Here is a 24,655-nt window from a genome sequence, read left to right as displayed (position 1 = left end):
ACTTTCATTTTCGTGTCTTTCATACGTCTTCTTTCGTGTTCTTGCTCTTCCCTGATTCTGTTCTGGTGATACTGTAACATCTGTAGCATTTGGGACGGGGTATTAGCTTGCCATGTACTCTCGACTTTCAATACTCGATTTTTAACTTCTGGTAAAGAATTCTCAACTAGTTTGGTAACAAAAAGATGTGGATACGACTCACTACTTGTTTTCAGACCGCTATTAATAATGAAACATTTCTCAAATCTGGAATAAAAATCACTAGTGTCTTCGTCTTGCTTCTGTTTACAGGCTGAGATGGCGTCCCAGTCTTCCTTTTTCGTGGCTAGTAATCTTGGCAAGACTAGTATTAACAACTCGGGCAATTCTTTGGCTTTATCCCCAAGACCAGTACCTGGGACTCGTGTGTTATCTTCGTTCTCTAACGCGGTCCAGTCAATCTTTTTCTCTCCCACCTCCCATTCTTTTTCTTTAAGTTTTTCATATATGCCCGCAGGCAACAGGACCTTTAACATTTTGATGATATCAGGATACGTGTATTCTCCCATACGGAGCATGTCTTTTAACTCTCGGTGGAACCCTGCTGGATCTTTATCGTGACAGGGCACTAACTTTTTCATTTCTAGTAGTTCTATTTTCGTTATAGGGGTGTAAACAAATACTCGTTCGAGCGCACCCCCCGTTCCTTTAACAGGATGTACTTCTCGCAACGGATTCTGTCTATGTAGAAAGGGGGTGAAACAGGAACAAAATGCGGAGTCAGAAACGTTCTGTATTTGTGGCGCTGTTCTAAAATGACGCTAATCAAATCGGTACCTAGGCCTTTCCTTCTGTTTAGGAGTAACTCGTTCAATACATTATATAAAGGACCTGGATCAGAGTGCTGACTCTCGTACAGTGTAATGAGGTGCTGGATCATGTACATACCCACCAGTCGCTGCTCGGCTGGGGGAAGCTTCAGAAACATTTGAGCCACTACTTCGTCTGGAAACGTGGTAGAATCATTAGTCCATTGGACTGCTGATCGGGCTAGTTCTTGTTCATGCATGGTACTAAGTTTACTGTAACCAATTCGTAATTTCAGAACTTTATCGGTAGCCTGGAATAATTGTTCAAGAGAACACTGTTCTGGTACGGGAGGAGGAAAAGCTTTCTTGTAGTCTAGGCGTGTGTGTCTATCAGAAGGTCTCGTCCTACCTACATATGCTATTCTGGTGGGATTCTCGTTGTCTACCTCTTCGTCTGAAGAGTCATTCTCTTTCTCTGCTATTATTCTTGCTTTCTCCCTCTCGTGTATGCCTATAATTTCTTTACGAATCTTTCTGTACATGGTTTCTATACTATTCTGTGTCTTGTGTTTTCCTTCTGCTATATTGTCACTCCATCTGGTCAGGACTCTCATCTCTTCTGGATTTTTATCAGGATGATCCTGTTCTCTTATTAAACAATTTATTAAAAATTGCAAAATCATGCCTTGAATCTCGACTTTTATGTGTACCATAGCTTCGTGAATACTTTCTGGTTTCTCCCCTGTTCGGATGAAATGATATATTCTGTCTAGATGTTCTTTCATATTTGATATGGTAACCAAGAAGCTTGCAACTCGTCGTAAGCGTATGGAATATATTATCATACTATCTTCACCTGGTACTGGATCATATCTACAATCAGATCCGCACTCATTGAAATATTTTCTGAGGGCTTCGTACGTAGTCACTTTCGGGGTCCGTTGTAACGCTGCATCTCTCAGCGTCAGGCGCTTTGTTTGAGGCGGGGTGATAGGAATACCTCCCCCTGCCCCTCCTGAACTGGAATCGTCAATTAATACTGAATGTGCGGCTACTGGTAACGTGACTGGTAAAGCAGGCGTACGTAAAGTGGGTTGGTCCTGGGGTACTGGCACATGGACAGGATTCCCGGGACCAACGGCTGGAGGCACAGTAATTACATTATTAACAGGGTGCTGAGGTTGAACAGGCGGGGTAGGATTCGTATTAGCATATTCTGGGACAGTGTCGTCTAAATAGGAAGAAAGAAAAATTTCAGCTGCAGTCGGTTTATGACGTAGCTTAGTCGGGACCAAGGGTGGTGGTAAATTACAGGACGTTTCCGGGGTCGCTTTAGGCAAGCCCTCGGCGAGAAGAGGATACATACCCTTAATAAGGGCATTTCTCTGTCGGTCTGACTGTTCTGCTCTAACTCGTTCACCTTCTTCTAGTAATTCCCTTTCTTGGGCTTTTTCTGAGGATTCTCTACTTAATTCGGCTTTTCTGAATTCCTTTTCTGTTCTTTTATGCGATTCTTTTCGCCATAATTCTATGGCATCTTTCTGGGATTGTCTGGCTTTCTTTTTCCATAATGCTTCTTCTACTCTCATGATGCACTCGGCATCCCATGTTCCTGACACAGGCCATCTATATTTCTGTTCGAGATCTTTGGTGTAGTCCACCCATAAATCTAGATACAGTATGGCATCTAAGCCATGCTTATGATACATGAAATGTCCAGGACTGTCCCTGGGAGGGACAGGAACTGATTCTTCGAGTAACCCTTTTCTGGTTTTTATCTGACGTAACTTCGAAAACAGCGGCATATTTGAACCGTACTTGAACTTGAACACAATGAACACAGTAATGAAATAGCAAAACAATCACTCATACCACGACATCAAGAACACATTAATAACAGTTCGAACAGAATACTACCTAATACATTGAAAACATAATGCTTGAATTTCTCGAGAACAGACTTACTAGAATTACTGGATGCACTGCTAAAACAGTACAGAACATACCGGTCTCCTAAAGAGACACGTCATACCGTATCCACCTAGGTGAACACGTCGGACCGGATCTGTGTACCCAAACCCGTCGGACCGGGCACTTATTAATGAACCCGTCTAGATACCCCCAGCAACGGTACTCACCGGGAAGCAAACTGAAGGCCTCAGACTGGACTGGACTGCTACGATGTCTGGTTACTCCTACGCACTACGCATGCGCCTCGGGCTTCGGAAACAGGTGGGCCTCCGGATACCTCGGACCTTGCTCTCTCGGCTTGGGCTCTGGTCGGGACGATCCGCCTTCCTCACCGCCTCGTCTGGATGCCGGACCGCAGTCTCCGTCTCCTCCGTGGGCCTGAGGGAGACTTGAAGCAGAAATATCTGCACGTGCACAGTAGGGGTCCGTCACGGCTGTAGAAGGGTCAGGGGGCCTGCGTTACATCGCCGGCGCGTGGGGAAGGGGCTCGTCCCTATTCGGGCGCCATTTTATGTGGTAAAAAAATAATTAATTACCGATACTATTTTTCTATACATTAACTATAACAGATAGCTCAATAAATAAGAGGCAGCTGCCATTCCATTCCATTACATGCCACATCATGGTCTTTAGGCTCGAGCCATCCGATTAAAGCCATTCTGACTCAGATATCACGGATCCTGCCTCTTATTTATTGAGCTATCTGTTATAGTTAATGTATAGAAAAATAGTATCGGTAATTAATTATTTATTTACCACAGCTAGGCGAGACCTAAAAAGGGACACTCTCGTACACTAATTGTTTCCTGCAGCAACTTCATTCATACTACACTAAGAAGGTGGAGTGAGTGGAAATGTTACTGGGATAAGGATTTGATTCAGTCGAAGATCACAAAGATGACAACAAGTAGGGAAGATGGCTGGTGATTAGACAGTCTTACTGGGGAGATCTTGCCTCATGTTGGCCTCAGTCTGTACACTAAATTAGTGGTAGGAAGTATCCACACTGCCATACACACTTTTACAGATTTGGTGGCGATTTTAATTTAGTGATGCACCCACTTATGGACAAAGCTTATATTTGGGGGCTCCTGTGTTATGTTTTTAGCATGGAAGATCTTGCTGAACGGTTTAGGGCTCATCAACAGTTTGTGTCATCAGGCATTCTTTTAAGGTGGAGTCAACCCATTATTCAGCATCCCACAACAATCTTTGCCAAGCTAGATCATTTAGCATTAGGGAAGAGGCTTTTGAGCATCCCTGAGGAGTTATACTAGCGATTGGTAACATTGTTAGATCACATGCGTTTCTCATGCGCACTGTATTAATTCTGAAACTGCATGGAAGAGGAATCAAAACTCCTGCTCAAAGACCATGCGGTCCTTCAGAGCATTGGAAAGAGATTAAACAATGCCTGGACCAGAATGATAAAGGTGAAGTGAGTAAGAGTAGTTGGAGAAAATTATTCTACGTTGAATACAGTTTATAAACGTGGTAGTGTTACTAAAAATATCCCCTGAGGATAGGGCAAAGGTTGATGCCCATTTAGAAAAGGAGAAGGTCATGGTGGCCATAGGCACCCTCAAGATGTTCAAAGGTGCAGGTAGGTTCTCAGTTGGGTTTTATAGTTGATTGCCCAAAACCTTTTGGGCATTTTGTTGGTGGTGCTTAATGGGGCTGACCAAATGCATAAGTTACCCCTCTATAAACGAGGAAATTATCTCTTTAGTACTGATGCTTGAGAAGGACACTGCTGTGTGTGCACCCTATAGGCCATCTCTACTTAACACAGTTCCAATCTTGTTTATAGTTGGTAAGCATTCTGGCCATAACGCTAAGTAGGCATTGCACCTTATTGACCTTATCAAAGGAGGCAGTAGAACGGGAATGGTGCTATCACTGGATGCTGAAAAAGGATTTGCTTGAGGGTATTGGCCATTCACAGAGAGCACATTGTTGTCAAAGAGTCTGGGGAACTATCCGATACCATGGGTTAGGAGAAGAGTGAATCGAATACCCTTGAAACCAGTTCGGGTTGGCAAGAAAAATGGCAAGGCTATACCTTCACAAAAGAACTCATTGCTTAACATATAAGGGCCAATTCAGTTATTGGCGGGATTACATTGGGTATGATGAGCTTATATTGACCACATTCACCTATGGCGTCTTTGTGTTGATGGATGATCTGGATACTTCCCTGAGTGCAACTAAGTTAATGTGAATAAACTCAAAAGTTCTCAACGTGACTATAAGCTTGAGAAGTAGAACCCTTTAGTGTACTCCATGCAGTTTCACATGTGCAGGTAGGTGCACTATCTGGGAATCACCCTTACATGCTGCCTCCATGACGGAATAGAGCAATTTCACAATCCCACTATAAAACTGTTAAAACTGGCGCTGCTGGCTAGGACCTTTTATTAATTATCAGGGATTGGTAGTATTGCAGCCTTGAACATGTTAGTTCTCCCCAACGTCCTTTATATGTTCTAGACACTCCTTCTGTGGCTTATATCTGCATGGACTATGCTGTGAGAGCCAAGAGAAGTTTAGGAGAGGACAGTCCAAGTGCATGCTCAACACGAGAGGAAGGATTGAGAGTCCTGTGTCAAACTCTATCAGGCAGTACAATTGCCCCAATTGACAGACTATATAAGAATAATCCATACCTTTATCATCGTAGCCACTGTGAGAAATGTCCTTGATTCCACAAGTGCATCTTTTTGCCTGCCTTAGATTTCTTTGGTAACGAGATCCACTCTCAGGTTTGGGACCGGGTTCAATGAGATCTCATGACATTTACATTTACTTGAGCAAATTAGGATTTCTCTCTAAATCAGGGAAAATGGGAATTTGTGGCATGGAAAAAAGCTGAAGACATGGTTGACATAGGTACAGCCTTGGACAAGCATGTCAGGCAAGAGTTTGGCTTTCCATAGAGAATGTTTCCACCCGCTAAAAGAGGGTGCCTCATGGATGTTGATGCCTCTTGAGAATAGTCTACTTGTGAAGAGTGATTCCTTTCATGCCCCATCTCATTTTCGGGAAATACTCACCAGACTGGGGGGTCTTCCCTGCTAGCATTCCATGCTGTTTGAGAGAAGCAGTTTGTGTCATTCTAGTGGAGGAACAGTGGTTCAACATAGCTATTAAGCAAAATAGCTTTTCTTCGCATACCACAGCATGCAAAATCCTCTACAAAATACTTTACTGATGGCTCTGTACTTCAGAGAGCAACTACGCCATAGGTTGCTTGCGAACCAGCATCTGCTGGTGGGAATATGGGGGAACTGGCATCGTCAAACATATTCTCAGAATATGTCTCAAGCCTGGCATTTTGGGATTAGGTTTTTGTGATTGGTGCAGGAGTCAACAGGTGCTGCTCTAGTACAATGTCCAGAGGTGATACTATTAGGGTGACCTTTAGATATCACATACCTCCTGCATCTTGACACTGGGTTGTATACCTGTTGCTACACACAGCAAAACAAGTGACAAGGAACTGTTGTCCTCTTCACAAGACTTGGGATTCCCTAGTCTCTCAAAAATTGAAACGCCTGTTTATAATTAGCTGTATTCCTTTGATACTCTGGGTAGGATGAAATGGGATGCTGGTTTTTTGCCATTCAAGGAAGTATCCTAACCTAAACATGGTTGGAGGACAGTTAACTTTCAGCTAGCATTCCAAGCCTGAGGCTAAGGAATCCTCTGTCTCTTTCTGAGGACCATGGTACCAGTTGTAATGGCTCTTTGAACTGGGCGCTAGCCCTGCTGTCCCTTCATGTGCCTCATATATAAATGATCCTGAAGCTCCTGAAACTAACAGGATTAGGGAACGGAGAACCTCAGAATTATTGAGTCAGATGATGTTGGGTGCTATTATGATGGAGTGGCAATCGGGCCTGGCACTGAAATGAGTTCTCTTTCCATAGTAAGGGGCCTGGAGCGAGTTGAGGTGGTCAAGAGTTTGGAGTGATGGGAGTAGGCAATTGAAGGATAGAAGGAATGGAGGGCGTTTAGATATAGTTATGGATACTAGTTGACAAAATAAAGTTATGTCTTGAGAGTAGTAATGTTTACTTTTAATGCTGCAGGAAGAAAAGTATAGTTACATTTTTAACAAACTTAACGTCTTTGCTTCTTTTCAGAGTCTGACGGGCCACACCACACCAGTAGAGGCTCTACGTTTCAATGTTTCAGAAGAGTGGCTCGCTGCAGGGTCACAGTCTGGCTCTCTTCGTTTGTGGGATTTAAAAGCTGCCAAATGCAAGTGCTACCTTTTCCACTGTTCTTTATTTTTTCATGCACTCACTGTCTGCTCGGATTGCTCCTTCATGATGTCTCTCCATTTGTCCTGCTCTCTCACAATGTGTTTCGTGACTTTGACGTCTGCTTCATGAAACATTTGCTGACTTTATTCCTTGCCCCTCAGTGTGTTCAGTCCTATGTCCCCACTCCCCTGATGTTTACTTGTCTTTATCCCATGCCGCTCCTGTTTTACTTTTCGATTCCTGCAGAAGGTTTCACATCTTCCTTCATCTTGTACCTCATTGTCTGTTATTGTGTCTCGAGTTAGCTGCCTTCTTCTAGAGCCCACTGTGTGTTCTTTTGCTTTACTGCCTAATGAATTAAAACAAGTAATAAAGAAAAAGTACAGCAACATATATGTATCTAAAGGGGCTTTGTGTCAGCTCTCTTCATTCGTTGGCCTCTTCACCTGTTATTGAATTTTTGTCTTCTTCCATCACAACATAAAGCATGGGGCAGTAGGACACCCTACTTCAGCCGTTTGTTGTCTTGCAGTGTGAATGATGACATGTCGTATGGTCATGTGCACCTTCACCTAAAAATAAGTTACACTTCATTGCCAGTGCTGCTAGGTCAGTACTTTAACTTGCTAGTGTTTCTTTTCTCTCCATTCTTTAACTTTTTATAGTTCCTTTAGACATCCCAGTGTGGTTTAACTATGTCTTTAGCTTACAGTAACCCAAACCAATAGTGTATTTTCTTTGGGACAACAGGAATTCTGTTTTCCTGTTCTAAGTACACCCGCCTGCTAGAAATTGTCTGTGCTGTTCTATTATTATATGGAGTGACTTTATTTTAATATCAAATTTTGAATGCAAGCTTCTGTAGTAGGGGATCTCTGTGTATAGTCATAATCTGTGAATAGTCCCGCCCATGTGCGGGTGCCCCGGAGCAATCAAAATAGTCTCTTAAGTCGTCTTCTTCTGCAGTCCTGCATAGACACTTAAGAGAAAATAAAAGACAAATAATGCAGCCTGACATTAACAAGGCTACATTGGCCAGCACTTCATTCTGAAGTGAAAAGTTTAGCCAAATATTATCAATAAATTTTACATATTTTACAGAGTTTCACCACACATAAAGAAACTCCCCTTCACAAAAATCCTTTGCATGATAGAGAGGAAGGGTTGGACAGACAAGCCTCATAGATTGCCATTATGTGTCTGGAAAAGGGATACCGTGCCTTTAAGGAACCCTCCAGAGACCCTTGGTATCCCATGATGCACAGCCAAAGGCAAGTTACTTTCAGTTCTTTTTTCCGGCTCCTGCTAGCAGGACCCTGGAGCATTGAGCTCTACCTTTTTGGGTATATCTTCAATTTTTGGTGTTTTTTCAGTGAGATTTGTGTTTCACTCAACGTCTGGGGTCTTCCTCTTCCAGTTGCTGTCTTTTTTGACCAGCTTTGCCACCTATATATTGTCCAAATGCCAGCTTTGTTCGACAAGTGCCCTGAGTGAGGTAGAAAGAAGGCCAAGTCAGACCCCTTGCTCACTTTGCCACTGGATTCAAGCAAGCCGGGCTGAAGACGGCTGGAATGCCAGAAACCGGTCCTCGGAAGCTTGTTTCCGGTCCAGGGAAGACATGGTTTGGCAGTTCGGGCTGGACTGTTCCCATGAGGCACAGGGTCAGACTGATTTGCATATAGCCATGTCTGAACTGGGGTGGCAGAGTGGGCTAAAGAACGGTGATGGATTAAACCCAGATCTTTTGACTGGGTGTGAGTGTTTGATTGATTCAGATGCTCCGTCCATCACCACCCCCTTTTGTACTGCTTTTGGCCGCCATACGTGTGGCAGGGTATGCTCAGACGTGAGTCCCTTGCTCACTTTGCCACTGGATTCAAGCAAGCCGGGCTGAAGACGGCTGGAATGCCAGAAACCGGTCCTCGGAAGCTTGTTTCCGGTCCAGGGAAGACATGGTTTGGCAGTTCGGGCTGGACTGTTCCCATGAGGCACAGGGTCCTGCTTATGTCCAAGAACACTGCTCAAAGATTTGTTCTCTGGTTTTGCCTCTTGCCAAATTCTGTGTTCTTCTTTGACCCATTACTGGCACTGTGTACCATTTATACCTAAAATGCTGCAGATGTGTTACTTCTTTTGCTTTCTTCCTTTCTTCTGTAAGCACCCTCTTCTGTGCACACATGCACATGCTCACTCTCCTGTATCCATCCATCCCCCCACCACCTCTTCCCTTTGAATGCTGACCAGAATGAGTGAAAAACTATTGCTCCTGGTATGTAGAAAGTTGACGATCTCATTGTCTTTTTCTTTCATCAGCTGTTCGACCATTACCAGGGCACAGAGCCAATATCTGTAGCCTGGATTTTCATCCCTTTACGGAAGTTGTAGCTTCTGGTTCAGTGGACTCTGGTATTAAGGTGAGTTCCTTGCTGAGGTGTATATCAGTACTGGTGATGGTTTGTTTTGGTATGCGCACCAGTCTGTCTGTTAAGGTGCAACAGGTGAAGGAAAAAGTTCTCCAATTTCCAAGAGTGCCCCTATTCCTCTTTTTGTCTTTATGCAACACTTACTTAAAATAAGCAGTGGATAGGTATCAAGTACTGTATGTACCTTTTTTTGATTTTTGTAGCTGTACTGCGGGTGGACGAATATCCCAGTGAGGGGCTTTCAGTTAAATTCTTCTAAGTGACAGCCTTCGGAACACACCGTACTAGAGATGGGTTGAAGAACTTATGTTTGTTTATGTACCCTTTTATATATTGGTGTTCTTACAGAAGAGTAGAGCTGGTGGATTGATAACGCCAAGAGAGGCATTAACTCTCTATTAATTTTCCATCTTTGTTTTTCTTTAGCACAGAGTTCTCAGAATGTTTTGGCAGTTGAAGTGGATGGGCAGGTGTTTTTGTTTTTATCTCGAGACCCTTTGGCTTGTTTCTTTTATTCTTGAACCAGGAGAATTCTTATGGCCCTTTTGAGCGATACCATCTTGGAGTATTCCCCAAAATCTGCTGCCTCAATTCTTCTGCCTCATGCTAATTTTGTTTAGATGTTGAAATGCAATTCCTATATACAAAAACAGCATGATTGGAACAAACATTGAGTATTTGCAAAAAGAAAATATATATTCGAGGCATGTGTGGCTGTAGACTCACATCCTTTGCATACTCCTGACATCTAGTGTTGGGTCTGGATGTGTGCAAATTGTTTTTGTTCGAAGAAGTCTTTTGAGACACGAGGTAAGGTAGCTCCTCCACTTGGTAATAGTGCGCATGGGCATCTGCTCCATTTAGATTGTTTTTCTTTCCGCCGTCGGATTCGGACATGTATTACTCTGCTCCGGTTCAAGACCGTTTTTGGGATCCTTTCAGTGTGTAATCCACTTTACTCCTGTTGGTATTGTTTCAAACGTGTTTTTTCTTCCTCACGTATCGAAGTTCTGAAGAGACTCATTTGTCGGGTCGGCATTTTCCGATCGTGGCCATTGGGCCTCACCCGTTTGGGCTACTTTTACTCTGTCAGCTTCATTGATGATACTCTGCTGATGGAATGGACTCAGTTTTGATTCTGTCACCAGTGCCTATCAAAGTACCCGCGGACCGACCTTCAAGAGGTCTGAAATCTGTGCTTATCCCCCAAGCAAAGAGAAGAAAATTGTGATGCCCGTCTGTCATTTCGATCAAAAAAGACCCTGCGGGACTGTCTCGCACGCCGCTGAGAAATGCAGAGATGTGAAATCAAGCACACGTCCGATATCTTCAAACAGGAAGAGGAAGAACTTGACCCCTCTGCAGCCAAAGAAGAGGGACCTTTTAGGTTGGAGTTTCGGACTCCGAATTCGACAACAAATTAGAATTGTCCACTCTGCTGCTGGGTCAAGGTGCTATGAGTACTCAAGCACCTCACTTACCCACACTAAAACTCTCGGTTTCCACAGAACAAAAGGCTTCTGGGTCGCCACTGCCATCTGGCTATGGTCGGCACCGAAATTCAGCTAAAGCTGCCCCGCCCTCTGGTTTGGGACCAAATGCACCTAGAAAGCCATTTGGTTCCACATCGAGTGGAAATGCAGCCTCTTCGGCTTCGGTCACTCCGGTCCTGAAAACTAAAAACAATTTGGCACGAAGCCTTCGGTACCAAAAACAAAATCGGCTCCTGCGACACTCCAAGAGCCTATTTTGGGAACCATGCAGAAGAGACTCCGAAACATAAACGGATCACTAGCCATCCGGATACTGGACGCATTATTACAAAGACTTCGGCAGTGCCTTCTGCCAAGCCTTAAACTTCTTTTCAAGAAGCCATTCTTTTGCCACTGCTTATGAAGAATTAGGAGGACCCGGCTACCAGTCCTCTGCACCCTATTCCTCCTACGTCTCCATCTCTCACTTACCACCACTACCTGTACCTTCTGTACCTCACTCACCACAGAATCCCTTAAATATGATGCCTCGGGGATCTCCACAAACAGACCCAGTTGCAGATCGGGGGGGGGGTGATGACACTTATGGCGCATCACCACCACCAGACCCCTGGAAGGATTATGAAATAAACCCTACCACCCCCCAGGGGATACAGATCTAGACCTACACCCTGCCAAAACCTCACCTCCTGATGATACTACATCATATCAAGAGTTTATTGCTAGGACAGCAGCATACCATGGCATTACACTGCATAAAGAATCCATGGATGAGGATTTTATGGTTAATGCACTGGGCGTCTCAACCTTATCCAATGCTTAAAGTTATAATGTGCTATGCAGACGATATATTTAAGAATCCTGAACTGGATTGCATTATTACCCATAGAGTAGATCAGAAATCTAACGCTGCACCATTTGACCCAATTTGTATTTGAGGCCAGCTCCCATCAGACTCTTTAGTTGTCTCAAATTCCCGTATATGGGCTAACTCACAAACTACAGCCAACTCACCATCTCCTGAAAAAGAATCTAACGTCACTGATGCATCAGGCAAACATTTTGCTGTGCAATCCGCTAATAATTGGCGAATTACAACCACACAGGAATTATTAGCTAGATATGAAAGAGCTCTCTGGGATGAGATTGAGGAACTCCTCCAAAGTCTCCTAGAAGAACATAAAAAGAAAGGGCAAGAACTGGTTCAGGAAGGGAAGTTAACTTTCAGCCCTTCCATTAGATGTGCACTGGACTCTGCGGATACTGCTGCCAGAGGCATCAATACAAATGTCCTCCTTCGCAGGCATACCTGGCTACGTATCTCGTGATTTAAACCAGAAGTCCAGCAAATTGTACATAAAATCCCATTTGATAAGGAACGTCTCTGCGCCTCACAAGTAGATAAGGCCTTGGAAAAAAACTGAAATACGTATTGAGGTTGCCTCTTACAGAACAGGTGCAAAAGCGACATCTACAGATACCTCTGCATCTGCCTACTGATCGCAAACTCACATCTCTCCATCTAGAGGGTATTTCAGAGGCAACTACAGAGGTAACCACTTCAAATGTTGGGGGAAAAGGTACACCAACTTGTAATGCCCCATCCAGTAGCAAACCGTGACTTACTTCTCCTTCCCCCCGATCATTCTGCACTTGTCTGAGTTCATTTGCAGCAGTTTCTTCCCATCTGGCAGTCCATAACATCAGATCAGTGGGTGTTGGGTATTATCCAGTATGGTTATTGCCTGGAGCTCATTAACACTCCTTCCAATATTCCACCTCGCACCTGCAGACTCTCTCCGGATCATCATCAATTGCTTAAACAAGAAGTGCAAGCTCTCTTACTCAAAGGAGCTATAGAGCCAGTTCCTCTACAACATCAAGGGTCTTCTCCCTGTACTTTTTTATTCCCAAAAAGGACGTCTCCTTAGGGCCAATCGTAAATCTACGGCGTCTAAATCACTATATATTATCAGAGCACTCCCATATGGTCACACTTCAACAGGTGCTTCCACTTCTGCAGCAAAGCAACTTCATGTTATCACTAGACTTAAAGGACGTGTACTATCGCAGTCCTATTCACCCAGCACATTGCAAATACCTGCGTTTGCGATAGCAGGAAAACACTACCAATTTAATGTTTTTCTATTCGGAGTAACCACTGCAGCCAGAGTGTTTACCAAATGCTTAGCACTGGTAGCAGCGCATTTATGCAGACAAAGCATTCATCTCTTCTGGTATCTAGATGACTGGCTGATCAAAACACGTACACACCTTCTGTGTCGTCAACACACTCCGATTACCATAAACCTTCTTCACCAATTGTGATTCACTATGAATGTCCAAAAGTCCCATCTTCAGCCTCAACAGCTCCAGCCATATCTAGGGGCTGTGGTCAACACTCAATCAGGTTTAGCCTATCCAAATGCAGCCAGAATTCACAATTTTCAAACACTGCGTCCCCAATTTCAAGTACTTAACAGTCGCAACCTTCATGCGTCTTCTGGAAATTATGGCATCATGCATTGCCGTAGTACCTCATGCAAGACTGTACATGCTTCTTCTACAAGAATGTCTAGCACAGCAGTGGACTCAGTCACAGGGTCCACTGGAAGATGTTGTATTGGTAGACAGCCGCACTCATCAGTCTCTGCAGTGGTGGAACACCCAAAACGTACTAAAAGGGCAGCCGTTCTTTGACCCTATTCCACATTTCGTGCTAACAGAAGCTGCCTCCCTTGCAGGGTGGAGTGCTCACCTACAAGATCTAACAGTTCTGGGTTTCTGGGACACCAACACCTGAATCTCCAGATCATCTACCAAGAGCTTCAAGCTGTTCACCTAGTGTTAAAAGCATTTCTACCTCACCTTATAAGGTTTTCTTAGTCCTGACGGACAACATGATAGCCATGCACTATTTACCAAAACAGGGAGAGACACGCTCTGTAGAGCGGTCACGCCTCCCTCAGACCATTTGGCATTGGGCGATACATCACGATACCCATCTGCTACCGGAACATCTGCAGGCACAAACAACCATTTTGCCGACCTCCTCAGAACTTCGCCCCCAAGGCCTTCTGCCATACTTCCACAAATGAGGTTTTCCACAAATAGACCTCTTTGCGACTCCACCGAAAGCAAAATGCCCAACCTTCACCTCCAGGTTCACCCACTCCTGATACAAAGGCAGTGCACTAAGGATCAGTTGGTCCCGGATATTTGCCTACGCTTTTCGTCCTCTTATCTCCCCGCTCCCCCTCTTCTGTTTCTGGTTCGGAAGCTCAGGCAAACATCTCACCCTTATTCTGGTAGCTCCCACATGGGCTTGTCAATTTTTGTTCACCACACTGCTCGAACTCTCAGTCGTACCACTCGAAATGCTTCACCTCAACCCGGATCTTCTCACTCAGAACCATGGCGAAATCAGACAGCCAAACCCTTGCGATTGGTCTCCTGAGGTAATGGAACTCGGATACCTAAATTTGCCAACAGAATTCATGACTATTCTTAAGGAAGCACGTTTTCCTACCACTAGAGATTGTTATTCAGCCAAGTGGAAAAAGTTTACTTTTTTACAATTGTAACCAAAATATTGATCCATTCAATGCATCAGTACAAAACATTATTTATTACCTATTGCATTTACAACAGTCCGGCCTCGATTATACTTCCATTCGCTTACATCAGTAGCTGCCTAGCTACAAAATAGGCATCCCTTATCATTGTTCCAAGTGGCAGTTAATAAAGCCTTCATGGAAGGCCTTAAAAGAAACATACCACCCAGCATCCCCACTGCACCTGTGCCTGCGTGTTCTCACAAGGCTTATGGGTCCGCCCTTTGAACCATTGCACAGTTGCTCCCTCCAATTTCTTTCTTGGAAGGTTGCCTTCTTAATTGACATCACTTCACTAAGGCATGTCAGTGAACTCCATGACCCAACATAAAAAGAGCCCTTTTTCCAACTACTCACGGACAGGGTGGTTCTTCATACCAACCCAAAATTACTCCCAAAAGTAGTTTACCCTTTCCACCTTAATCACTTGCTTTAATTACCTGTTTTCTTCCCCCAAACTGATTCTGTGGCTGAACGAGCTCTTCATACACTAGATGTCAAAAGGGCATTAATGTTTTATATCGCAAAACTCAACAACTCTTTGTTGATTTAAGACCCCTCTTATAAAGGGAAGCCCATTTTTAATTCAGGCGTTTCTAGATGGATTGTTAAATATATTCAAACATGCTACATCAAAGCTATAATAACTGTGACTACACCACCTAGAGCACATTCTACCCACAAAATAGGGGCATCAATGGCTTGCTTCGGCAACATCCCCATAGCTGACATATTAAAAGCAGCTACATGGTCTACATCACACACTTTCACAAATCACTGTTGTGTGGATGTTCTTGCACACCAACAAGCCTATGTAGGACAGGCGGTGCTACATACACTTTTTAAAACAACTGTAAGGTCGACTGATTAGCCACCACTTTTGGAGGACACTGCTATACAGTTTATACAAATGATGTGTATCTACAGCCACACATGCCTTGATCAGATTATGTTATTTATTCTGTAAGCATCTGTTCTTCACATGTAGTGCTGTAGATTCAATTTTGGATTAACCGACTATTTCTAGGCAGAAAATTGACAGTTCTGTTTCTCAAGTAAAAGCAACTTTACTCTGAATTCTTAAGTTAAGTTTTATTCAAACTCATAAGGCAATCCAGTGGAGATCCATGAACCGGTGGAATGCATCTGTGGAATACTCTGCATCTCGCTCATTTCTGTAGACTTGACTAATATTCATTCATGATTCCATGACTTGTTCGCAGCTTACACAAATGCACATATTTTGACCTAAAACATCTGTTGGTCTCAAGGGCTCTCATATTTGTACTCTTCCTTGTGTGTCTCATAAAGCATGCCATATATAGATGACAAAGCATAAATAATAGTCAAGCTTGTATTGAGAATGTTACATTCAGCATAGTTTTTTTCATCATCTCCGTAAAGCTGATTTATCCACATTAGTGTTTTCTTCTCCCACATTTGTCACTTCCACAGACAATGTGATGCAGTATGTGTTTTGTGTCTCTCTGCTCTTTACATTGGCTCTATTCTTACATTTGATTGCTGTCTCAATTGCAGATCTGGGACATCAGGCGAAAAGGTTGCATTTTTCGATATAAGGTAAGTGCTGTTAGCATGCAGTGGATTATCATGTTCACGGGCCCTTACTGGAGAAGGAACTGCTCTTTTTTTTAAGTATCTTTGAAGACTAAAGGTAATGTTTATTTTGAGATGTGCTGCTATCAGAGAGGACATCTCCCCTGATTGGGAAAGAGTTTGAGGTAGAAGATGGACACTCTCTCTGGAGTTTAATATAGGCGGTGATCTTTCTTGGTATTTGGCGCTCGGTAGGATTCTGACAGACATAAGTGGGAGTGAAGGGGTTTACACGTCTAGAATTAAATGTTGAAGATATGTCCGCATTGCTGATTTTGTTCTGTTCAATCAAGTTTGTACAGTGTATGTATGTATGTATGTTTTGGATTTATATAGCGCTTATAACCCAGGGGTCTCTAAGCGCTTTGCCTTGGGAACCCGTCCTGGCTTTTCCCTGTGAGATAGCCCCTACAGGGCATCCCCAAGGTGAAAGCCAGGCATCCCGCCGCGGGGGGCCGTTGTGGAGATTATGCAAGCTTAATGCCCAGAGTTGCAGAGTGTGAACCCATGATTAGGTCAGGCACCGAAGCGAGAATTATCGAGTCCGTGGACATTTTGAGCTCGAGACCCTGCCGCGTCGGGAATTGAACCCTGGTCCCGGGTCTGACCTCTGCTTCAGGGTCTGCCTGCTCTAACCAGTGAGCCACACTTCTCCACGTCTGCTTGCTGATTCCTACTATATCACATAGCCGCTTGCTGTTTCACGGTTTTATTCCTAGTCCCTTTCATTCTCTGTAATTATACTGCACTCTTTTGCTCTGAGTCACTCCTTGCCTTTGTTTCTCATTGTTACTCTGTCTAAAAAATGAGCCATTGTTCCTGTCCTGTTTATGCCCCATATCTTTTGGCAATTGCTACCAGCCTATTGTAGTGGCCTACGCTAATGCAGTCTTGCTCCTGTACGTGCTCCAGTTTAATATTGTAGACTGTTTTTACCCCTTCACTGAAGGTTTTTTGCACTGTCTTACTGTTGCTCCTATCGTATACAGTTCCTTTGTATATGAGTCCAGTATAATGTAGATTTGCTCCACTAGAGGCCTGATTATGGGATACGGTGTTATTTTTTGCACCTTATGAATAACAATACCACAGGTTACGTTATTTATCGGGTGTGATAAATAAAACCTATCATGAGTTCATGGGCAAAAACATGCGAGTTGTGGTGTTTAACACACCAAATTCTGCATGATATGGTAAATAGCGTATGACCAAACCTGCCGAAATTGAATAAAAGTTGTGTTACTTAGCACATCCGTTAATTAACAGATGTGTTAAATACCTTCAAACTCTTAATTCCGACCCCTGCATAAACAGGAGTTTGCGCATGGGTTGGAATATTACGAGCAACTCTTAATCCGGCCCTATATAACTAACCAAGTGATTCAGAAGAATATTTAAGTTTTGTAGCTACTTTCTCCTTGTGTCTTATTGGGCAGCTTTTCCTTAGTGTACTTCGGTCTATAGCCTTTGCCTGATCATTTAGAAGCATATCTCACCTCCTTTGTTATAGTAAAAGTCCCATGGGATACTCTGTTTCTTGTTTGTTGATCAAATGTAATTGCTGTGCATCCCATATTTTAATTTGCCCCAGCATTCTAACTTAGAAATTCTTCATAGTTGTGTTTTTTTCTTTGTTAGGGACACACACAACCAGTGCGGTGTCTCCGATTCAGTCCTGATGGAAAATGGTTAGCGTCATGCGCAGATGACCACACTGTGAAGGTATGGGATGCAACATCTTTCAGACTACTACACCCCTGTAAAAGTCTTTAATAATGAGAATGGACCATTTTAATCCCCTCAAGCCATTGCACACGATCTCCCTTTATAAGAAAACAAATTGTGGGTGATCACACCCTTATTCAAGATTCTTTATTTATATGATAATACATAATGCCTCAATGTCAAAAATTCATGCACTATATTGGAACCGTTTTGATATGGTTCCTTGATGCCAGTTCAGAACTTAAGTTATATGGGAAGAATTAGACGTTTTGACCTGCAGGTAACACAAAGATCTCTTCTAAAAAAGCAATTACTCACAGAGCTATATGCATACATTACAAATCTGTGCCCTGCATATTACACATTGTATTTTGCACATTAACCTGCTATCATAATTTATGATGAGCAAGTGCATTAATGACCAGAGATATCTTACTGTTAAACCCGGGAAATTGCTGAGCAAACAAAGATCTTTGCCACAGATGCTTTAACCAATAAGATAGTTTAAAATGCAGTCTGTTTGCTACCACTTAAGTAAGTCTTTCTCTCTAGTACTCTTTGCGTGTATCAGGGGTTACTATTACCGTTTTTAATATAAGGAAATTGGAATAGTGTCCCCCAAAAGAATGGAATGTTGAATTTGAATGGGTTTTCGTAAAGTATGATGGTGAATTCTCTATGGTACTTAGTTTGTTAAAGACACATCCAATAAGAGTGCCACTATATCACTTGCCCTGTTAAACTGAAATTCCCAGTTCATGGCACACTTAAAGCCTTGAGGCTTCAGTGGGTTTGCTCACAGATTTCCCTAAGGCAGTCACAGTCTTTACGAGATTTTACAGCATTGGCAGCAAGATTGGTGATTTATACAACCATGGTAAGATGTTGCTTTGCAAGCATGGTAAAAAGGCTGTATGTGACACATTTTTTGTTAGTTAATAAACACAAAGTAAGGCAGGATATGGGGCAATAGTGACTGCACCTATCATGCAATTGGGCTATAGTTAGTCTTGTTCTCAGGGTGCCAGGGATCTGAGACTCAATACCCCTAAGCCTCCTAGGAATCAATATACTACAATTCTTAACAATACAATATGATCCAGCACTCCAATCAATGTCCATCAAGCTTAATATTCGATGTAACAAAATGTCAAATCCATTCAGCAGGTCTTGTTTCAATTCTCTTTATTCAAAATATTCTTAAAAATGACCGTAGCCAAGGCGTTTCGTCCCTAAGGACTTCTTCAGGGCAAGTATAATGTGATGAGTCTTTCTTTATATTCATCAAGATAGTGCACAAGATAAGTCACACCCTCCCAGATCAACCTCCTTATATATTTCCAAGGATATTTATTTTTAATATTGATGTCCCTATAGGTTGGGGATCCAATTTATGTTGTCTGTCTCTGAGAGGCTACAGGTCTATCGCAATTTGTGATCGGCTCCCGTCGCATGGTCCATTCGTTTTTTAGTTTAAAGAGCTTTATTGAAGCAAATAAAAACAAAGGTACTGTATTATTTTGATAAGAAAGTTTCAACGATGGACTTACGACTCTGCACCTCAAGCAAGTATCCTCTGTAAATGGGCCTGTGCACTGATACCCCAGCACCAGTCTTTGCGTGGCGCCTCTGTGTTCCAGATCCTGAAGAGAGCAGGTACAATGGAGGTACACCAGGCAATGAAGTCCTAGACACTTATGTTGTATCAAACGTCTTTATTTCAACTTAGTTTTTCCATAAGTTAATAGCACAAACAGTTCAACCAACGCGTTTCGTTTCCACAAAGAGAACTTCATCAGGGCTTAATAACACGAAAGTACAGCATTTTGTGTGATTCAAGTCCAGAGTCGACGATCCAGTGTATTGCGCTGGATGCAAGGGGAAAATTCCCAGGCCTAAGTAACGCCCGAAAACTAAAATCCGTATCCTCAGTCCGTAAAAACGCGTCTCAGTAGGCGGTCTACGCCTACCTTTGAAGAGCAAAGGTGAAAGAGGACAGCCCTGACGGGTGCCCAGTTGGAGGATAAAATAAAGAGATTGAAATCCCTTAACAAAAACTGAAGTGGTTGGGGAGGAATATAATAAATTTATAAGAGACAAGATACCGGGACCAAAACCACCATGCCACTTAAGTTCATGCATCATAAAAAGGCAATGAATGCGATCAAAAGCTTTTTCGGCGTCGAGGGTGATGGCTGCAACAGGGGAGGAACTCTTAGATGCAAGATGAATGGTATTTTAAAAAGTTCTTGAATTATCTGCCAGCGTTCTTCCTTTAACAAACCCTGTCTGTTCAGAGCCAATCAAATCAGGAATTACCTGATTGAGACAAAGGGCCAATACCTTAGCAAAACATTTGCAATCTAAATTGATTAAAGAAATAGGGCGATAGTTGTCACAGGATAAGGAATCTTTATCTTCCTTTAGGATTAAAAAAATCATGACTGCAAGAAAAGAGCCCCAAGCTTCATTATGAGAAATAAAGTGCTGAAAAAGAGATAAAAGATAGGGGAGAAGAGTCTGTTAGAAGCAGGAATAGAATTCTGTGGTAAAACCATCGGGGCTGGGGGCCTTATCTTTAGGTAATTGAGCTAAGGCTAATTTAATTTCAGAGAGGGACAGGTCTTTGTCTAATAATGAGCAATCAAGGGAGGAGGAGGAGCGGGGAGGCAGAGATTAAAAAAATGCCTCCAAAGCTGTGTCAGAAAGAGAAGATTCAGGAGTGTATAGGGCCTTATAGAAATCCCTAAAACATTTTAATATCTCCTCATCTTTGAAATGATTAACACCGTTATCATCAATGATATTAACTATTTTGGATCTTTGAGATTTGACTTTCAAATAGTTCACTAGCTGTTTGCCAGCTCTATTAAGACTATCATAAATTTTGGAATTAATTTTTATTAGAACATTGGAATGTTGGGAGCTTCATTGCAGACAATGGAGTGCTCCCTGCTTCTACTGGCCGGTAAAGGCCCGCAGAGCAACATTCCAATGTTCTGCAAAGGCTTCTCGAAGTTCGAGGGGATTTATATCCCCTCGAGCTTCGAGAATCCTTTGTTTAATTTGTTAGAACATTCTGCCCTCTAGTGGCAGAATGTTCTAATATATCAACAACACAAATAATTACGGGGGACCCAAGGGCAATTTAACGACCAGTTCTGAATACAAGCCCCAGTTACATTTATCACAAAAAAGTATCAGAGGGTCAGAGTCTTAAAGGTGATTACCATGAACAGGGGTGGTTACTAAAAAGCCAAACAGTGAAAATTATAACAGCCAGGTCAGGTTTGTGTCCGATCTCTGGCACCCATCATTCACCACTCGGAACCGCCCTTCATCATTTGGGGCTCCGAGGACAAACAACACACCTGTTATTTACTCCAACAGAGAAGGACTAGCCTTCCTGTTGGGCAAGGATGGTTGATGCGAGTTAGAAAAATATATACTCACAACGTGGCTGCTGGGGTAAAAAAGAGTGCAGTGCTAGGAAAAAGTAATACCAAGAGTGATAAGGAAAGTGAGTAAAATTGGTTTGAGGAGCAAAAATATTTTATTAAAGTATAGCTCCCGACACCAAGGTTAAAAAATAGCCAAGACAGGGGAATTAATAAACTGTCTAGCGGTGGAACGTGGTCGACATGTTTCAGCAATTACTGGCCCTTTGGCCTTGCTTTCTTCAGGACCTAAAATTGACGCTACTGCAAACAAAAAACCCCTTATAGTGAGAAAATTTGTGTTCTATAAAAAAGAAGAAGAATACTGGAACGATTTTGTTATTGATTTAAATGTCACCTGAACCTTCTAGGTGTACTCGTTCCGATACTTCTTACGAATTCAGTATTTGACTGAAAAAGAAATGCATGGCATAAGTAAAGCACCCACCACCTGTCCACCACAGTAAACTACCTTGTACACCATCGATCATTCTTAACGTAGGTGAGATCTATATCCAGGACATTCAATCACTACACACTGTATTATACTAGTGTCATCCCATTTAGTTAGATTTTGAAAAAGTTATTTACAAATTTCACGGACTACTTCTTACCTGATTTGTAAGAAGTAAAGACCTCACCCCACCTGGCTGCGGCTCAGGACATAGGTGAAGCACCGCTCTGAAAAAGGTGAATAAATCCAACAACTGAATCACTCACCACAATGTCAACAAAAGATTCAATCATTCGTCGCCGAGAACTACTGTCCTAGTGTCAGGCTGGGGCACACAAGAGTATGGTAATGTGCTAGTGTGCCCCCGCTGAACGGTATATTTGTTGTCATGCCCGTTCTCAGCCTGTTCAGCCAAGTGTCCATAAAGATGTCCACTTGTGAACATGGGATTATTCCATAGTTTGAAGCCAGCTCTCAGCATACTTTGTACTATTAGGGTAAATAATCAGGGTAAACAATCCTACTGCCAAACGTGTGTCCTAAGGCAGTGATACCACATGCATGTATACATGCAGTAGCAGTAATCCCTTAGTTGGTATTAAGACGGAGAGGTAAGGTTTCCGCGAGTGCATTGAGCACTTTTTCTCGTCTCGTTACTGGCTTCCGCATTACTACAGGTTGCAGCATTCCTATATGACTATTGACACAGAGCCAGTTCTTTGGCACAATGGTTCCATTTTATGCTGCATCGCTAAAATACTGGCATTCTTAATACCAACTAAGGGATTACTGCTACTGCATGTATACATGCATGTGGTATCACTGCCTTAGGACACACGTTTGGCAGTAGGATTGTTTACCCTGATTATTTACCCTAATAGTACAAAGTATGCTGAGAGCTGGCTTCAAACTATGGAATAATCCCATGTTCACAAGTGGACATCTTTATGGACACTTGGCTGAACAGGCTGAGAACGGGCATGACAACAAATATACCGTTCAGCGGGGGCACACTAGCACATTACCATACTCTTGTGTGCCCCAGCCTGACACTAGGACAGTAGTTCTCGGCGACGAATGATTGAATCTTTTGTTGACATTGTGGTGAGTGATTCAGTTGTTGGATTTATTCACCTTTTTCAGAGCGGTGCTTCACCTATGTCCTGAGCCGCAGCCAGGTGGGGTGAGGTCTTTACTTCTTACAAATCAGGTAAGAAGTAGTCCGTGAAATTTGTAAATAACTTTTTCAAAATCTAACTAAATGGGATGACACTAGTATAATACAGTGTGTAGTGATTGAATGTCCTGGATATAGATCTCACCTACGTTAAGAATGATCGATGGTGTACAAGGTAGTTTACTGTGGTGGACAGGTGGTGGGTGCTTTACTTATGCCATGCATTTCTTTTTCAGTCAAATACTGAATTCGTAAGAAGTATCGGAACGAGTACACCTAGAAGGTTCAGGTGACATTTAAATCAATAACAAAATCGTTCCAGTATTCTTCTTCTTTTTTATAGAACACAAATTTTCTCACTATAAGGGGTTTTTTGTTTGCAGTAGCGTCAATTTTAGGTCCTGAAGAAAGCAAGGCCAAAGGGCCAGTAATTGCTGAAACATGTCGACCACGTTCCACCGCTAGACAGTTTATTAATTCCCCTGTCTTGGCTATTTTTTAACCTTGGTGTCGGGAGCTATACTTTAATAAAATATTTTTGCTCCTCAAACCAATTTTACTCACTTTCCTTATCACTCTTGGTATTACTTTTTCCTAGCACTGCACTCTTTTTTACCCCAGCAGCCACGTTGTGAGTATATATTTTTCTAACTCGCATCAACCATCCTTGCCCAACAGGAAGGCTAGTCCTTCTCTGTTGGAGTAAATAACAGGTGTGTTGTTTGTCCTCGGAGCCCCAAATGATGAAGGGCGGTTCCGAGTGGTGAATGATGGGTGCCAGAGATCGGACACAAACCTGACCTGGCTGTTATAATTTTCACTGTTTGGCTTTTTAGTAACCACCCCTGTTCATGGTAATCACCTTTAAGACTCTGACCCTCTGATACTTTTTTGTGAAGAATGTTCTAATAGCCTTATAGCCCTTCGTAGCAGGGCTATACCAGCTATTAAAGTCCCGCTGTTTCGTTAAAGTCCCTCGCCTTCGGCTCGGGCCTTTAACGATTCAGTTGGCCTTTAATAGCCGGTATAGCCCGCTACGGCGGGCTATAAGGCTATAGTAACGTCCCAGAGGCTTTCTCCATCGACTTCCCAATAAAATTCAATTTTGCTTGGACTAATTTCTTAAGAGTATCATTATCATTAGAAGAAAAATAGGTATGCTGAAGTTGCTTAATGGAAGATATCAAGGAAGCTGATTCCTTGAGAAGTTGTTTCTTCCTAACAGCCACATAGTCGATGATAAATCCTCTGGCTGTGGATTTAAAAGAGTCCCAATTGGTGTGAAAGAGTATGTCTGGACTAGAATTAAAGAGAAAAATTCTGACAATCCTTGAAGCGCCCAATGAAAGTGGGGGTCTTTGAGTAGATAATTATTAAAGCACTATCTACGGGGTTTGGTGGGCTCAGAAGGGAGATCTAAATTAATAAAGACAGGAGCGTGATCTGAAATAAGTATGGAACCAATTTCAGCATGAGTTAGATTAGGGTGAAGGTGAGGACTAAAAGAATTTAGTCAATTCTAGATGTAGAATTACGTGTAAGAGGATAAAAAGTGAATTCTAAACAGTCCGGATTATATATCCTCCAAGCATCTACCAAGCCTCTCGAACGAATAGTACTCTTAAAGGTTTTTTGCATTTTATTATGGATATATCAAGAGGTGGATTTCCTGTCAGTAAAGGGATCCA

At 42.7% G+C, this 24,655-nt stretch overlaps 1 protein-coding gene across 7 annotated transcripts in view; it reads left to right on the top strand.

Moving 5' to 3' along the window:
• Positions 1 to 24,655, top strand: part of KATNB1 (katanin regulatory subunit B1) — a 637,584-nt gene that overhangs the window by 181,511 nt on the left and 431,418 nt on the right. For all 7 annotated transcript variants that reach the window (XM_078671470.1, XM_078671472.1, XM_078671466.1 and 4 more), the window contains exons 6-9: positions 6,905 to 7,022; positions 9,341 to 9,441; positions 16,097 to 16,138; positions 17,813 to 17,896. In XM_078671470.1, the coding sequence (XP_078527596.1) occupies positions 6,905 to 7,022; positions 9,341 to 9,441; positions 16,097 to 16,138; positions 17,813 to 17,896 (345 nt within the window). The remainder of the gene's footprint in view (positions 1 to 6,904; positions 7,023 to 9,340; positions 9,442 to 16,096; positions 16,139 to 17,812; positions 17,897 to 24,655) is intronic.

Source organism: Lissotriton helveticus, chromosome 12 (assembly GCF_964261635.1).
Source record: "Lissotriton helveticus chromosome 12, aLisHel1.1, whole genome shotgun sequence".
In the NCBI taxonomy this organism is placed as follows: domain Eukaryota; kingdom Metazoa; phylum Chordata; class Amphibia; order Caudata; family Salamandridae; genus Lissotriton; species Lissotriton helveticus.
Note: the sequence above shows the minus strand (reverse complement) of the source record. Positions and strands in the feature narration are given on the sequence as shown.